The 16,474-nt window shown below is 50.5% G+C and overlaps 1 protein-coding gene across 2 annotated transcripts; it reads right to left on the bottom strand.

Moving 5' to 3' along the window:
- Positions 1-1,977: 1,977 nt before the first annotated feature.
- On the bottom strand, positions 1,978-15,350 carry LOC116570444 (death-associated protein kinase 1-like). 2 transcript variants are annotated; one of them, XR_004277429.1, is made up of 5 exons: positions 14,984-15,350; positions 7,842-8,064; positions 7,071-7,211; positions 5,853-6,037; positions 1,978-2,791 (listed from the first exon to the last, which is right to left on the bottom strand). XR_004277429.1 is itself a non-coding variant. In XM_032307581.1 (4 exons), exons 1-3 carry the CDS (start codon positions 15,113-15,115, stop codon positions 7,162-7,164), a joined length of 405 nt encoding a protein of 134 aa, XP_032163472.1. In that variant the 5' UTR covers positions 15,116-15,341; the 3' UTR covers positions 5,401-6,037; positions 7,071-7,161. The 2 variants fall into 2 exon arrangements, 1 of the variants encoding a protein (XP_032163472.1); XM_032307581.1 differs by lacking the exon at positions 1,978-2,791 and having other exon boundaries at positions 5,401-6,037; positions 14,984-15,341.
- Between the last annotated feature and the right edge of the window lie 1,124 nt (positions 15,351-16,474).

Below are 16,474 nucleotides of genomic sequence, written 5' to 3'. Positions count from 1 at the left end.
TGCCACCTGGAGACAATCACGTGCTGCCAGAACAAGCACTGTGATTCTTGTCAGCTCCGTGGTCGGTAATACTCCAAGACCAGAAGAGCTGAAACTCAATAAGCATGATGACAACCATACTGAATCTGGGAAGGGGGAATTAAGGGCATTATCCAAACCCAGAATCTGAGGAAATGGAGTGCACGTCTGACCTGTCCAGACAACACTCCACATGCTGGGGCACTAGCCCTTAGGGGGCTCATTTCCAACCATGCCCAACACTTGTAGGACTGTTTGGTGTTGATGTTCTTTGTTCCTTAGAACCTCGGCTTTTTGCCTACTCTAGAGAAGATCCCACACATGTGGAGGAATTGTAACAAAATCTACTGGCGATAACACAACATCGAAATGAGGAGCACTGGGTGTTATATTCAACTAGTCAATCGCTGAACATTATGTCAAAAAAATTTTAAAATAAAAATAAAAAATAAAAATGCAGAAGAGGAAAAGAAAACCCACAGCCTTAGAATATTGAGCTCATGGGAATGTGATGCTGCTAATATCATGTTCTTCCAGAATCAGTCCAGTGACTGAAGGCCTCAGCATGAGGCTAATGCTTAGTACCTGTTTCTGCTTCTGTCAGTGATGAGAAGGCTATTTGTTTAGCTAGAACAACCAGACCCATAGTCCAGCCCAAATTTGCCCAGAGCTACACTGGGACATTCACGACATCATCATGTCCCCTCTTATCCCTTTAGTTCCCTTCAAGCAGGATCCCATTTACATAGGAACCATATCCCTACGGAGGAAGCAGTGCCCAGGCCCTTGAGTGAGTTATGTCAACAAATGTTTCCAGACAAAATATTCAGCTGGGACGGCTCCTAATTTCAGAACAAGCTCACACCATTTGGGGCTTCTATTTGTGGGTGAGCCGTTGGAGTGAGAGGCAGGAAGGCATTCTACTCTTCTGTCTTGATTACTAACCACTCTGACCTGCGGGAGAAAGGTCAGGTCCTCTCTCCCATGGTATGGGGTCTGGTGGGAAGGCATGTGAGTGGGGCCTTCTCACTCTGACACAAACCTGAAGGTCACTGCTGGGCCTTCGCACTGCCATCGACCTCCTCCATCTGACCAACTCATTTATGCTCCCTAGTGATTTAGCAGTTCTGTCCAGAGTGGCTAAATGAAACATCCAAAAAGCATTCTAGAAATGTTCAAAATCCTTTCTAGAAAGTCATCAATAATTGATCACCAATGACACTGAAACTATCTTAGCCATATATTTTAGAGACTGACATCTTGGGCAAGAAATTTCCCACTTGAGGCTAAAGTCAGTTTTCCCCATGAAAAAATGATTTTTTTCATGGTTTCTACTTAATTCGTATTTCCCAGCATTAAAACAACTTGAGCTGATTGATCTTATGTAGGATATTTAAAAAGTAAAAACAATTCTACAATAGTTTCAATATGAAGTATTTCTAGAATCCAACAAAGAATTCCTATTTCTGTTCCAGGAAACCACAGAGTTGACTGACTGCCTTAGGAGCCAGGAGGCAACTTCAATATTTCAATGAACTACAAACACAGCAATGACCCACATTTCCACCTTATGCCTCTGTTCCCCAATCTGGACAGGAGATAGTGTAGGTTTTCTCTCGCTTCTGCGGGCTGTTCTCCGCACATCTGTATGGACCAATCTCCCCGAGTGCCCGCGCCAGGACTCCAGGATTCCGCCTGTGTTTGGGTCAGGCAAGGACAACGGAAGGGTCTCCCTTCTTTGAGTGACAACAAAGGTGAAAATCCTCTGGGCTCTTCCCATCTCCCTGTACCATTCCCAGTTTTAGTCACAACGCCTCCCAAATAAGTTGGGTGTGTCCATACGGGGGTTCAGGTTCACTGACTTTCTGGACTTCAGTGTGGTTTGTCCGCTCTGTGGGTACCGCGGGGTGAAAATAAAACAGAGATAAATGATCCCTTTTGAATGAAAGACCAACAATCGAATGCAACAAGCAATAGTTTATTTATACTAAAAAGAGGGAAAAGAAAAAAAGAGAACAGAAGTGAGAAACCAACATCTTTTTACTACCTTGTATAGATTAAGTAAAAATACCTGTATTCATATATATGTATATACATACTGCATATTTATGTATATATACACATATACACACATGGAATGGAACATTAAAATTACATGCTTCCCAGGACAGAAGAATTAGGACACGTTCCCTCATATCAACTTAAAACTCCATCACAACTGCAAGGAAACTGACTTCCTTCATCTTGTTGGACTTCAAGTACACGAAGGTATGGAACCAGGAGCTAGATGTGAAAATCGTCCGCTGTGCACCGATGACAACAGACTGCCACACGCCACGGGGCAGGGGTCTTCCGAGTTCTCCCACAGGCCTTCCTCACCTGCAGCTGTGTCACCTTCTACCTGAGATGATCAGGAATGAGGCAAGGGAACCATGGGCAGGTGCCGCGTGGACCTGCACGCCGACGTTTAAACAAGAGCAACAAAGACACGTCTTTCTGTGAAAAAACCACCAGCCGTGAAATGACTCAGAAGAGGGTTCCTTCCTCCCCTTTCCTTGCCAAGTGAAACACAAAAACTACTGGGGGACAAACCAGCTCAGAACGCAGCACCTCCAGCGGTGATCAGCAGACAGCAAGGGACAGAGAGGGGGCGTCTCCTGGCGACAGCTCCTGGCTGACCCGGCTGCTCTCAGACACACCCTCTTCTGCAAAGGCACTCACATGTTGTCTGTTTATGAGGGACACAGTGGGAGTCCGTGCATGGGAGTCCTTCCTACAAATACCAAATAGGTAAGCTGAGGACGTGGTCTAACAGGGACAAGAGAAAAAGAAATACATATTTTGGATAAATGCGTGCTTTTTAAAAGAAAGGACAATCAATATAGTAGTTTTTTTAAATAACTGATTAAAAAGTGAGGAATTCCGGGAAAATTATCAGGAAGGAGCAAGGTACTTCAGGACACTGCAGGTGGACGGGAGGCGGTGAGAACAGGGCAGCCTCTGTGTCTCCTCCCCAGCAGCCTGGCCCGCGCCTTGTCCCTTCCTGGGACACTCTTGTCCCCACCTCCTGCTGCTTCAGGCTGGCTTCGTGGGCCCCCCACGTGTGGGTCAGGGGTGCTGCCCTGATTCTTCCTGTCCGCTGCACCTCCCACACCTCAGTACCAGAGGCGGACCCTGGGGACTGCATCTCTGAGGCGCCCCTGTCACTTGGCTTCTGGTTGGGGTCAGCCAAGGGGAGGCACTGGACAGGCTGAGGGGAGAAGGCCCAGGTACTATGAACTTCCTCCTCGCTCCCTTCTGCTTCTCTGACAGCAGCTGCACGTCTGTGACTCAGACACATCCCCCCGCCCCCCCCAGCGGCTTCACCCCGGGGCTCCAGCTTTTTCAGGAACAGAGTATCTTCCTCTGGTCTTTCCGCCCCAGGGGAGGGAATGGCTTCCTTCTGTCCCAGGCCTTGAACGCTTCACCGTCTCTGCGATGCTCCCCTGACTGTGCCCATGACACTGTCCTTCCATTAACGTCCCCACCAGGACCCAAAATGAGGCCGATGAAGCTGTCCCACTCTGGGCCGTGAGATTGTGTCAGGCTGACCGCGAAGAGATTCTACCCACTAGCAGGCCAGCTTGTCCCAGGCAGAGCGGACGGGATTTGGCAGGCACTCCTGAACCTCACTGAGTTCTCGTTAGGACAGCGTTTGTGTCCAGTATCATAAAAATGATAATTTCACACGGAGACAGAGGCACCAGAGGGAAACCATTCATCGTTGCTAACTGCTGACCCCTAGTGGTGGGAAGCGGCAGGCCCGGAGGAGCAGCCCCCTGGGCACCCTGAGCAGAGACAGAGCGCCCCTGTGTTCCTCTCTGGGGACCGCAGGCCGCCTCCCCTGCAGGCTCCTCCTGGACACCTGCTCCCCCTCTGCTCTGGGTATGTCCTTCCTGCTGCAGCCCCACAAGGCCACAGCCAGACCCTCCGCTGGCCGCAGAGCGAGTCTGGGTGTGGCCACCAGACCAGCTCAGTGGGGAAGACCCAGGGGCCCCGAGCAGGTGCACACGGAGCAGCCGGGATCCACGCTCCTGCGTCCTGCCCGGTGGCTCGGCCCTTCTCCCCCTGCACCTTCAGGAGCCAACAGCGCCAAGGGCCAGGCGTCTAAGTCTGAGTGATCTGTGGCGCCCACGGGGGCCTCTCTCCCAGGGAAAGGAAACAGGCCTGGCCCTTCTCACAGGGCTTGTGCGGACCAGGGGTGCGGCCTGGGAGGGAGCAGAGCATGGCCCCCCGGGCATAGTAGAGCCTCTGTGCACTGACAGAGCTGGATTCAGACATTTCTTGGAAGCCACCTTGGCCCCATGGATCCTGTCTACCCAAGGTGGCTCTCATGGCACCTCCTATGTGCGCCGTAGTCTGCTTTTCTGACGACTGCCCTGATACTGCTCCCTGAGTGTCAGGAGGTGACGGGTGAGCTGGCCGCCCTGGGAGGGGCAGGCTTCGGGCTCCACGTGCAGCTGTCTCCAGCCGCCCCTACTCCAGGTCCAGCCTGTGCTTGTTACACGGCCTGCAGACACAGCTTCTGGCTCTTCCCCGACCTCAGGCAGATCTACAGTTACCTGCAGGTGGGTCTTGTCACTTCCAGGGACTGTTTGGAGGGAGACTCTCCCTGTCCCTTGGGGCAGACCGACCCCCTGGGCATGAAGCCACATGGACCCCTGAGGGGTTTCCCATCCAACCCCTGCTTATCTAGACCCTCTGGGAGACCACTGGGCTCTGGGCCTCAGATATGGGACTGAATTCCACCTCCGGGGTAGGTAGACTGGGGTACCTTAGTCCATGGTCACACACTCCAATGCCTTCCTGAAATGTCATTTCTGTCACAGGACAAAATTTCACACATGGAGGTGGTAGCCAGTTTCTCTGTCCTGGTCTATGGGACTCTGGGTGAGGGGCTGGGGGCAGAGGGGGTGAAAGACAGGAGGTGCTCCTCTGTCTGAGGCAGCCACCCTCCTCCTCGCTGACCAGCCTCAGGCAGTAATGTGACCCCCATGTAGCTGAAGTTTCCAATTTTCCACAAGAAACCCATTATTCAAGTTTTTAGTGGAATCTTCTGAGGTGTGAATATTGGCAGCTAATCCTATTTTCCTCCCCCACACCCGCTCCTGCACACAACACACTGCGCCCAGGCCCCGGGTTTCAGCCTCTGCCTGAGGCAGACACGTTATGTCTCTGAGCCCCCACTTCCTTCTCTCCAAAGTGGGTTATGACACAACCTCAAAACGTCGTGAGAATCCAGTGAGACGACATGTGTGCAGGACCCGGATCCAGGTCAGCACAGACCATGTCAACCTCACACACCACTTTCCACGCTTCCCGGCTTCCAGGTTTTACTTGGTTTCCACAGAGACCAGCCACTTTGCCCACTGGACATCCTTTTGGTGTCCCCTGGGCCTTCTCTCCTGTCCTTCCTGCATTTGTCACTTTCTTCAGTCTTACGAATCCCTGAGGGGATTTCCTTTTACACAAGTGACCACGGAGAGCAGAGCTCTGCCTCCTGAGAGAACAAGGCTGTCCACTCCCCGGAGAATAGAGTACAGTTCGGATCTTTCTGGTAGCAAAGCCAGCATCCTCAGGGATGCTGGGAGACCAGGAGGATTCTGGAACGGACTCACATGGGACACAAGAGAGGGCACCTCCTAACAGTCCTGTCGGGGAAGCCGAGCCCCACCAACCTGCTATCCTGACAGAATTTTGCGGGTTCAGCCTGGAGACGCAGCTCTGAACCAGGGGTGGTCAAGAGAACAGGAGAAGCAGCCTCCCTAGGGGACCCGCTGCGTCTCTGCGCTGACCGTGGCTGGCGAGGCCTCTCTGGTCCAGAGCGGACATGGTCCTGCCAGAATCTTCCGTCACTGAGTCCCATGACCCAGTCTCTCTCGGCCCTGGCTGAAGGACGCCGCCACACTCGTGACCCTGGGTGATAACACGGCCTTCCTGAGCCACAGTTTATCAAGAATCTACTTCCAGATTCTTCCACCTGTGGAAGATGAACGGAGACATTACTTCTCAGGGATGAGGGTTGAGAAGGAGATAAAATCTCACCTTCTCGGGAACCTACATGTCACTTGACTGACGTGTGGCTGGTTCAGCTCCTGGGCTTTGGGGTCATAACCTTCATACCAAATGAGGACTGAGGAAAATTCCAGATCAGAGCTCTAAATACATCTCTCTGTCTCGGTCTGTTCGCCCTAACTCTCCACCCCTGCCTTGTGTCTCTGTCTCTCTTTCCCTCTTTCTCTCTCCCTCTCTCTCTCTCTCTCTCTCTCTCTCTCTCTCTCTCACACACACACACACACACACACACACACACACACTCCGCAGTGGCTCAGTCTGGAGGGAGTTTACCCCACAGCAACGGAGAGCTGGCTCCCTCTAGGGGTGATACGGAATTCTGCCAGGAAAGCTGACCCTTCACTATCCACAACACAGGCTGGTCCACACAGATGGTGAAGCTAACCATTAAACGGGGAACACTACTGGCTCTGGAAAAGGTGTAACCCGTTTTACATCCCCAAACTGGATCAAGATTACAGTGGAAAATGGAAAACATGTGGTTTAAACTAGGTGTCACATGTACCACATTTTACCCAGTTCCTGGCACACAGCTAATGCTCAGTAAGAATTAGAAACGTACGTTGACGGCATGATAATCTTTCTAATTAGAAATTCATTTTGGCAGATATTTCTTCCCCAAGTTTTTTCTATTCCTGTGCTCAGGGAAAAAAAAAACTGAAAGGGGCATGTAAATCTCAGTCAACTGTCCCCCAACACAACAAGTGCTCTCCAACCATCTCTCCTTACAGAGACAGGAGTTACACAGAAAAAACTTCAAGTTTCAAAACATTTGTTTTCAGCCTGAAGGAGGCATAGGACACCTTTGTCATATCACATACAGAAATGCATCTGAAGCCCAAAACTTCAAAACTGACATTGTGTGGGAAACTCTTTGAAGATCTCTATTCCTTTTTTTTTTTTTAATTCCGTATCTAAATGAAGGCCTCTGTTCTTACCTGTGCAAAATGGAATTCCCTCACTCCAGAGCACTTAGGAGAAATAGCATCTCAAGTGGTACAGTTCCGTCATGCTTCCTGTGGGTGCTTCTCAGGCATCCACAGGCCACCCTGCACTTCTTGCCTGTGGGTGCTTCTCGCCTGTGGGTGAGAATCCCCCCACAGCCGTGTCTGCAGAAGGAGGGGGAGCACAGCAAAGCCCACCTCCCGGTCAGGCTTCATGTGAGTGGACGGACAACCCATGACATCATTAAGGAGCCTTTCAAAACCACCAACCAGCGTTGATATGCCTGGGAGTGGAGCTTCCCCGGGAACCCAATGCTGCTGCTCTCTACTGAGTGTGCCCAGCTTCTTTCTTCCAAGAAGAAAGCCTAAGGGGAAGGGCCCATTCTGTGGCCAGTATTGGATCTGTGCAACATGAAACCTGTGTTCGTCCAAGCTCAGTGTGTCTCCAAGGACTGCTTCCCAAAGTAGAACACGACACCATTCTGTGATTGGCACATTTGCCGTTTGGACCTCTGTGCCTGTGACCGTGATTTTGGGGAGGCCCTGGCCTTGCTATTCCTGGGCAATCTGGGAGCACAGGCCAAGAAGCAAGTGCACACAGGACCCAAAGCTGGGCTAGACACCTAGAGCCAACAGGGCAGTGAGATCCGGTCACCACGGGCCAGGGAACCAACACAAAGCCACTAGTCACCCTAGACCTTGACACGGGACAGCACAAAAACCAGCACCTCGCACAGAGACAGGAGCCGGGGTGGAGGCGCCTACCTGCGGGCTTGGAAGCCAGCGGGAAGGGCGGGAACCTGGTGGAGCTGGCAGAGGACAGTCTGGGCCGGCGTCTCCGGAAGAAGCTTCTCAGCAGCCCACACTTGAGCGATTCCACCAGCGTGGTTTTCCCGGAGCCCGAGTGGCCAAACAGCTTCAGTTTGATCCTGGATTGGAGGTTCTGCGTGGGTCGCAGCTGCTGGATGAAGAGTCCCCGGTGAGCGTCCTAAACATAGGTGCAGGGGGGCCAGTTAGTCACAGAACAAGAGAAGCCTCTGAGCAAATTGCCAGCGCAGATGCTCCCACTTTGGAACCCTCTCGCCGTGTCCTTCCCGATCCGGGATTTCTTTGTGAGGAGAAGTTTTAAGAGCCACTCTCTTAGGAACTTTCACACGTGCCATGCAGTGTTAGTAACTGTGGTCCTGTCGTGTACAGTACATCCCGGCACTCATTTTCTAACTGGAAGTTCATATCTGGTCCACGATTGCTACCCATGGTGCACAGAGGTTTCGTGGTGTCCCATTGTAGCCACAAAAAAATTCACGTAAAATGCAAGTAACATACAATTCCCTGTTTCAGCCATTTTAAGGAGAACTGAAGCTTCGAGGTGTTACTACATGTACGATGTGTGCAACCAGCCCTGCTCTCTGGTTCTGGAACATTCCATGATGTAAGGAAGCTGAGCCCATCAGTAGTCACTCCTCCCTCCCCGCCTGGCCCCTGACAACCACCCATCTGCTCTTGGTCGCCAGCATGTGCCCAGGTCCGTGGCATTTTGGTGCACAAGGAATTGGTTGGAGCTACTCCTGTGAGGTCGCTGATTACCAGGAAAAGCAGGGTTGGCCTGTCTGCCTGGTCAGGGGTGCCTGCTGCTCTCTGCGTGGAGGGGTCCTGTTCCCCTGGCACCGTGACTGTACCAGATGCTGAGAAGGAGGGCATCACGAGGTACAAAGACAAAGAGTGGCAGGGCGAGGGCCCGATCACCTGCCCCCTGTCCTCTCTCTCTCCCTACAGGGAGAAGCAGGAGAACTCACAGACTCACTCATTCCCTCACTTGTGAGCAGACATTTACGGAGGCCCCTGTGGGCTCCGCACAGTGTAGGGAACAGGAAGGTCCAGACCCAGTCCAGATCCGTGTCCTGGGGACACACAGGTATGTAAACACTGACACCAAACACGGCAAGAGTGCTTCTGCAGGGACAGTATGGGCAGGGGCTCTGGGCACCCAGACAGCTCACCTCGAGGCTGCACAGTGAGGCATCACTCCCGTGCCCTTGACTCCATCGGCCTCACAGGCAGCCTCGTTATCCACTCCCAGAGTGAGCCTGGCTCCAGAACAGAGGCCCACTGGAGCTGTGGGGTACAGCCTCAGGGGAATTCCTTCCCCGACCCAGAATGGTCCCACTCTCTAACCTATTGACGTCCGGCATCTAGGGGACTCCTCCTGCTGGGATCCCTTCTGGAACATTCTTCCCCGGGAGGCTCTGGCCCAGGTGCGGTTCTCCATTGTGACTCCACCAGACTGTAGGGTGATGTGGGACTCTCTCCCCTTCTCGACTTGGAGCCAACTTGAGGGCAGAGACAGTGTCCCCAGCACCTGGCAGGGAGGTGCTCAACAGAGAGGTGTGCGAGAAATGACAGGACTCAGGGGGACCCCACAGGAGCCTCTGGGAGGAAACTGCCCGCTCTTGGTCTCCTGGGACCTCAGGTCTGGCAGACACTGTGCCCACTTCCAAACCTGGGGAAGGAGGTTTCCTGCTGCTGTCCTCCCGCTGAGCCATTGTGGCTTTCTCCACCACCCAGCAAGCTTACCTGCTAGACACAGCTCTGCTGAGGGCTTCCTGTCCTACACCCCACCCGTCTCTGTGTGGGATAGGGACTTTCCTTCTCCACGCCACAACACTGCCCCCTAGCGGGCATGGTGGAAATGGGTAGCGGCTTTCACATTGAGAAGGGAGTTGGGGGAAGTGGGTAGGACTTGTGCCCCTATGTTCATACAAGGTCCCAGCACCTGGAATTCTCCTGAAGCCGCCTGACTTCTGAGTGTCTGCTTAGCATTATAAAGGAGAACAACCAGTTCATGATTATCTAAGCTTAGGACACCTGCATTTTACATAGAACGATGGTTTGGGGGAGAACATGGCTTAATACATGCTAATATTTCCAAGAATGTAACTTTCTAATAAATTGATAAAAGAATATATATATCGGTATAGATATCTTTACTGAGCTCTGTCCCTTACTTTTGAAAATCATGTCACCATGTTCCTGTCATGTTCGAGTCACTATCCCAGCCACCATTGTGAAAAGGGGGCCCTAGACAAGCTTCCTACCTGCCCCACAACTGGGACCCTGTGACATTCAAACATACCAGTGAGTTCCCCTCATGCCTTTCCTGCCGTACCCCACCTAATCTCCAATAAGATCCCTTGGCAGGGGTCCTCCCCCTGCTTCTCTCACTTGGATGGGCTCCCACCCTGTGACCACCGTCTGGTCGGACTCTCTGAGCCTGTGAGTATAAGAAACACCGCGTAAGAAACTCCCCCCCTCCTGCCTGTTTCTGCGCCTGCCCCTAGGCGACCAGCTCAGAGAAGAAAGCAAAGCAGTACAGTAGGTCCGGCAAGAAGCTCGCACCTTGATGTTTCCTCTTAGCAATTTCCATCCATCGACCCACCGGCTCAGTGACTCTACATCCCCAATTGTCCTTGCTGGGGTCCAAGCTGAGCCACTCTCTCTCCTGGCTACAAACCCCACCGCAGGCCCCAGAACACAGTGTGCCTCACCATTCCAGCAGGGGTCAGAGCGCTAGTGTGTGCTCCTTGGAAGAACCTTAAACAAAGTAGGAAATCCTTTTTTTTTTTTTTTTTTTTGTAGGAAATCCCTTTTAATGACCTCATTCTTCAGAACTCTCTCTCTCTTTCTCTCTCTCTCTTTTTAAAGATTTTATTCATTTATTTGACAGAGAGAGAGAGACAGTGAGAGAGGGAACACCAGCAGGGGAAGTGGGAGAAGGAGAAGCAGCTCCCCATTGAGCAGGGAGCCTGATGTGGGGCTCAATCCCAGGATGCTGGGATCATGACCGGAGCCGAAGCTTAACAACTGAGCCACCCAGGCACACCCAGAGCTCGCTCTCTTGATTGAGCTCTCATAGTTTGGTCATAGGAATTCCCAGCCCAATGGTGCCTGATCAGTCCAGGCTAATTATGAGCCAATTTCTATTATGTTTCCTCACCTTATCCCTTGAGTGTTGCTTCTGTCCATATAACCATCCACATCGCAAGATGCTCCTAAGTAGAAATGTAATGCCAATTGAATATTACCCCCACCTTAAAAGACCACCAGAGACGTGAGTCAAAGCCAATAAGCAAGGGTCGTTTATTGCAGGTTCGAACCTGGACCTCTGCGGCGCTCGTTGCTGATAACGCCGAGAGGTCCAGAGCTGGGTTGGTGCAGGATTTTTATAGACAGATACAAACAAGTTTCGGGTGGGGCTGAGCTGATTGATTGATAGTTTGAACAGGCATACTTGGCGTCAGTGGATTGGGTCAGGGGACCCCGCGCGAAAGCAGACAAAGCAATCTTAACAGAAGCAGAACTGGCCGGTTAGCCCACGCATGCGAAAAAAAGCACTACCAGGATATTGGAGGCCTGGTTACTTATCAAGTAAAGACAATTGGGAGTCTCCTGGTGGAATGTTACATTCCTATCCTTGTTAATGAGATTTAGGTTTAGAAGAAATTGAACTTTATTTACTTTTCCTTCTACCTCTGCCTCCTTCCGTTTTCATGGAGGGGAGGGTGACATTAGGGCTATTGATAAGGTAACTTCTTTGTTGTAATCTCAAGGAAATTTGCAAACCAAGGGAGACTCCTGTCTTGCAGGATTGCGATCTCAGCAAGTTAACTATTTATCATTTTATGGCAGTCAGGGGTGCCTGAGGAATGCTACACATATGGAGGGGAGCGGATGAAGGGGGGGGTGCAAGACGCCAGCTTTTGCTTTGTCCTCAGCCAGCCTCCTGCTCCTTCAGAAACTGCCCTTTTCTCTCCCTACTGTCCCATTTCCAAGTATGACCCTGTGGAGGGCTGCACGCCCTGAAATTTAGCATCATGATAGAACAGGAAGTCCCATGGATTCTCTAGCAAAACCCTCTTTAAAAATATGTTTCTAGGGTGCCTGGGTGGCTCAGTCGGTAAGCATCTGCCTTCAGCTCAAGTCATGATTCCAGGGTTCTGGGATCAAGTCCCACATGGGGCTCCCTGCTCAGCGGAGAGCCTGCTTCTCCCTCTCCCACTCCCCCCGCTTGTTTCCCTCTCTCACTGTGTCTCTCTCTGTCAAATAAATAATAAAATCTTTAAAAATATAAAATAAAATAATAAAAATATGTTCCTAATAACATGGAGGCCATTAGGAGAAGGAAAGGAAAAGTGAAGTGGGGGAAATCGGAGAGGGAGACAAACCATGGGAGACTGTGGACTCCGGGAAACAAACTGAGGGTTTCAGAGGGGAGGGCAGTGGGGGGTGGGTGAGCCTGGTGATGGGTATTAAGGAGGACATGGATTGCTCTGAGCACTGGTTGTTACATGCAAACAATGAATCATGGAACACTACTAATGATGTATTGTATGCTAACAACATAATACAATAAAAAATGTTCTTAGACTTGTCAGCTGATTAAAAGTGAAAACAATGGGGCATTTCTGTTGCCAGTCTAGGCCATTTGCATACCTATGGAATGATAAGGCAATTTAAGACCACCCCCCCTGCTGTGTAGATACAGACTTCTCCCCAGGAATGTGTTTAGGATCCCATGAGGGGTCGAACAGATGATGGCTCACCCCAGGGTGTCAGGAAATGCATGGAGGTGATATTTTTTATTTCACAATGAATGGGGAAGGGGAGGCAATGAAAGGAGCTGCTTGGGGTTCTCGTGCCCAGCAAGGTCAAGAAGTCCCACCAGCCCCAAAATGCCCCCCTCCCCCAGAGAAACACTGGGAACATCAAAGAGGAAATGACATGGGAAGGAAATGGGGACAAGAGGCTCCTAAGTAGAAACTGTCCTCTTCCTCTCCCTTCTCCGACCTCACGGCTTGTGATCGCTCTCCTCCGCCATGTGATATGAATTACAACAGCAAACACGGCCACTGTCTTGGCTTCTCTGTGGGGATTGCTGCCCCTGGGACAACCTACCACATGTCCCTGCTGACCTATTCTCCAGGTCCTTCCTGTGACGTCTCAGTCATTTTCAAGAAACAGATGCCAGTACCGGTTGTCCCTAGACTCCAAGCAGCTACTTATTTGGAAAGTGATTGATTGACAGATTGATTGATTTTTTTAAAGACTGTGGTTAGAAACACATGGCAGCCAACTCCCCCCTGGCTCATCAGGAAGCCAGGGTGTAGGGCCCTTTGAGGGAACCAGACTCGCAGGTCTCACTGAACACAGAGTCGAGGAGATGCTCCTGAATGGAGCAGGACCTGGTGAACCCAGGAAGGAGATCAGGGGCTTACTACACAGCAAGTGAGCTCAGCTCCGGAGAAGGACCCCCCTCCCCATAGCTGGGGAGGGATCAGCACAGATGCCTTGAGCCCAATGACCCCCCTCCCCATAGCTGGGGAGGGATCAGCACAGATGCCTTGAGCCCATTAAAGTCCAGTGGCTAAAACCTCTTCAAAAATATTTTAATGGTCAAAACCTGCTTATCCTATAGCTGTATAAGAATTTACCAGTTATTGTTGTTGCCCTGATGTTTTTCATTTTTATAACTGTATTATAAATAACACTGCTGTGAATATCTTTCTGCATAAAACTTTTTTCCCTACATTTTTCATTTCTTTAGGATAGAGTGCCAGACATGGAGTTCCTAGCTTAGAGGGTGTGACTATTTCGAAGACTCCTGATACACATTCCTATGATGTGGGCTAGAAAGACACCCCTGCATTTACTTATTTGTATCCTGTTTCCTTAAACCTTAGAGCAACAGTGTTTCCTAAACCCACAGGAAACAGACAAAATCAATCCAGTGGATCTAAACGGGGATGGGGGGGGGTGTTGCTGGGTGGCTCGGGCCCTGATTCCCGGGTCCTGGGGTCGAGCCCTGTCCTGGCCCAGGGGCTCCCTGTTCAGTAGAGTCTGTTTCTCCCTTCCCCTATGCCCCTCCCTCTGCTTGTTCTCTCTCTCTCTCAAATAAATAAATAAAATCTTATTAAAAAAAAAAAAAGTGAATCCTCACAGTCAAACCTGTGTTGTTCAAGAGTCAACAGTATTACAGAAAATTTGGAGAAAATACATTAACATTTAAAGCAAAAAGTGTGAATCACACTAGTAAAATTTCAAACACCACTGTTAACACTTTGTTTTTATGCTCTAAAAAAAAAAAAACTTACAATGTGCACATAATATTATCTTCTGCTTGGAAGCCAGGAAGAAATTAAGCATTAAAGTCCAGTGGCTAAAACCTCTTCAAAAATATTTTAATGGTCAAAACCTGCTTATCCTATAGCTGTATAAGAATTTACCAGTTATTGTTGTTGCCCTGATGTTTTTCATTTTTATAACTGTATTATAAATAACACTGCTGTGAATATCTTTCTGCATAAAACTTTTTTCCCTACATTTTTCATTTCTTTAGGATAGAGTGCCAGACATGGAGTTCCTAGCTTAGAGGGTGTGACTATTTCGAAGACTCCTGATACACATTCCTATGATGTGGGCTAGAAAGACACCCCTGCATTTACTTATTTGTATCCTGTTTCCTTAAACCTTAGAGCAACAGTGTTTCCTAAACCCCAGCATATCATGTGACATCTTGGAGCTCAAAACATTAAGAAAGAAAGAAACTGTCAGCTTTCTCATTTCCTGTCTACTTTATGGGAACAGTTATTACAGAAGCGGTGGGAGGAGGGAAACCAGGCACAGAAACTGTAAGGAAGCCAAATGATTTCCAAGTCCAAACACAGAAGAAGAAACCGATAGGGAGCTGATCCATTTATGCTAACGGTATGCAAACCACAGGTCAGGGAGAGATGCCTTTCCTACAGCCTGTGTGTCCAAAGTCTCATTTTGTTCAACTCATTGTATAAAAGGAAAAAGACAGAATTTTTCACATAAAAACAGTATCAGGCCAAAAAAACAGAATTTCTCACCTTTCGGAGTCTTGCAAGCAGACCTGCTATGTGTTCGTGCTGCTCTGATTTAGCGAGCTCTTCTGCTGTCTTTCCGTCCTGTTGGAGAAAAACCGTTAGTGTCTTTCCTACACGGGAGGCTGTTTGTTCCATCCACTGGTTCTGCTGTCAGAGACAGAAACAAGGGTTAACAGGCCTTAGAAACAAAAAAGGTGGACATAGTCCTCGATTCTTTCCCTTTCTGTACGGTCCTTATTTCATTTCCTTATTGGTTCTGCAGGGAGGCAAGGTGAGAATTAAGGAAAAAAACATGTGCACTGGTGTCTCGAAGTCCATCCGTGAGATGTCTCAGACCCACAGGCTTTCTTCACACTTGGCACCTCACGGGGTGGTGGCAGGGGGGTGACCCCAGATGCTGAACCTCCCTCCAAGGCAGACGATGCAGACTTTCATAGATGCCAAAGTCCAGCTGGTGCTAGCTAGTGTCTTAAATCCCTTCCACAGACAAACCTGAGCACTAACAGAGGATGCTAGTTACTGGAAATTTCTGTGCATTTCAAAGAAAAGCCTTAGTTTTACAGATGATTTTGATGTAAAGATTTTCAGTGAACATAAGAGGAGGAAATCAGAGATCCCGGCACCTTTTAAGTAGAGAATTTTCACAAGGCTGCCGTTTCCCAGCGAGCAAATTCACTTACATTTCTGCGCCCGCAGTAAGCAGGAGCCGGGCTGACACGGAGGCCGGGACCACGACGCGCAGCTCCGGTTTGGAGGGCGGGGGGCGCTCGTTGGAGAGGAGCTCCGGCTGCTCATCCGTGGGCCACCAAGGGGGAAACAGAGGCTGAGGGGCTGTTCTGCTACAGTTTTAAAGTCTTTATTAATTCAGAGTAGAAAAGGCCAGAGGCCATTTCCGTGCAAATAAAAGCAATCTCCTTTCAACGAGACCGAGAAGCATTTCGATCCCTCTCCCGCTCGGGGCCGCTCAGCACCGGTCACAGCTGCATTCCCGAGGAAGCTCGGGGCCACCCGAGTCTCACCGACAGCACATCTTCCGCTTTCTCCTGCGCGGGGCTTCTAGAGACCAGTGTTTCTCAGCCTCAGCACAGCTGACGTTTTGGACCAGATCGTTCTCTGCCGTGCGGGGCGGTCCCGGGCACTGCAAGGTGTGGAGCGCCACTGTCTCTGGTCTCTGCAAGGCTCGTCCTCCCCGATTCCTGACAACTCCAGGTGTCTTCAGACGTGGCCCTGGGCTCCCTGTGGGGCGCGAAATCACCCCAGCTGAGAACCGCCGCCTTAGGCTGCAGCTGGAGGCTCACGTGAGCGCTCGGGGGAGCAGTCTTCACAGTGTGCGGCCCACCTCTGCTCTCCCTTAGGGCCCCCAGGTGTCTCCAGGGGCACAGTCATCTTGTTGACCTGCAGGGGGCAGCAGAGGACAGGCCGGAGCAGAGAGAGAGGCTCCTTGGGTCCTTAGCACACGTTTTCATACATATATTTAAATAGAAAGGAGAAGGA

The sequence above is a fragment of the Mustela erminea genome, chromosome 12 (genome assembly GCF_009829155.1).
Source record: "Mustela erminea isolate mMusErm1 chromosome 12, mMusErm1.Pri, whole genome shotgun sequence".
NCBI lineage: Eukaryota > Metazoa > Chordata > Mammalia > Carnivora > Mustelidae > Mustela > Mustela erminea.
Note: the sequence above shows the minus strand (reverse complement) of the source record. Positions and strands in the feature narration are given on the sequence as shown.

Coding starts and splice junctions, on each gene's coding strand:
- LOC116570444 (XM_032307581.1), bottom strand. CDS start 15,115: ATGGAACAAACAGCCTCCCGTGTAGGAAAGACACTAACGGTTTTTCTC. Junction 8,065..14,983: donor TGCTTGCAAGACTCCGAAAG/GTGAGAAATTCT, acceptor ACCTATGTTTAG/GACGCTCACCGGGGACTCTT. Junction 7,212..7,841: donor GCTGGCTTCCAAGCCCGCAG/GTAGGCGCCTCC, acceptor TCTCACCCACAG/GCGAGAAGCACCCACAGGCA.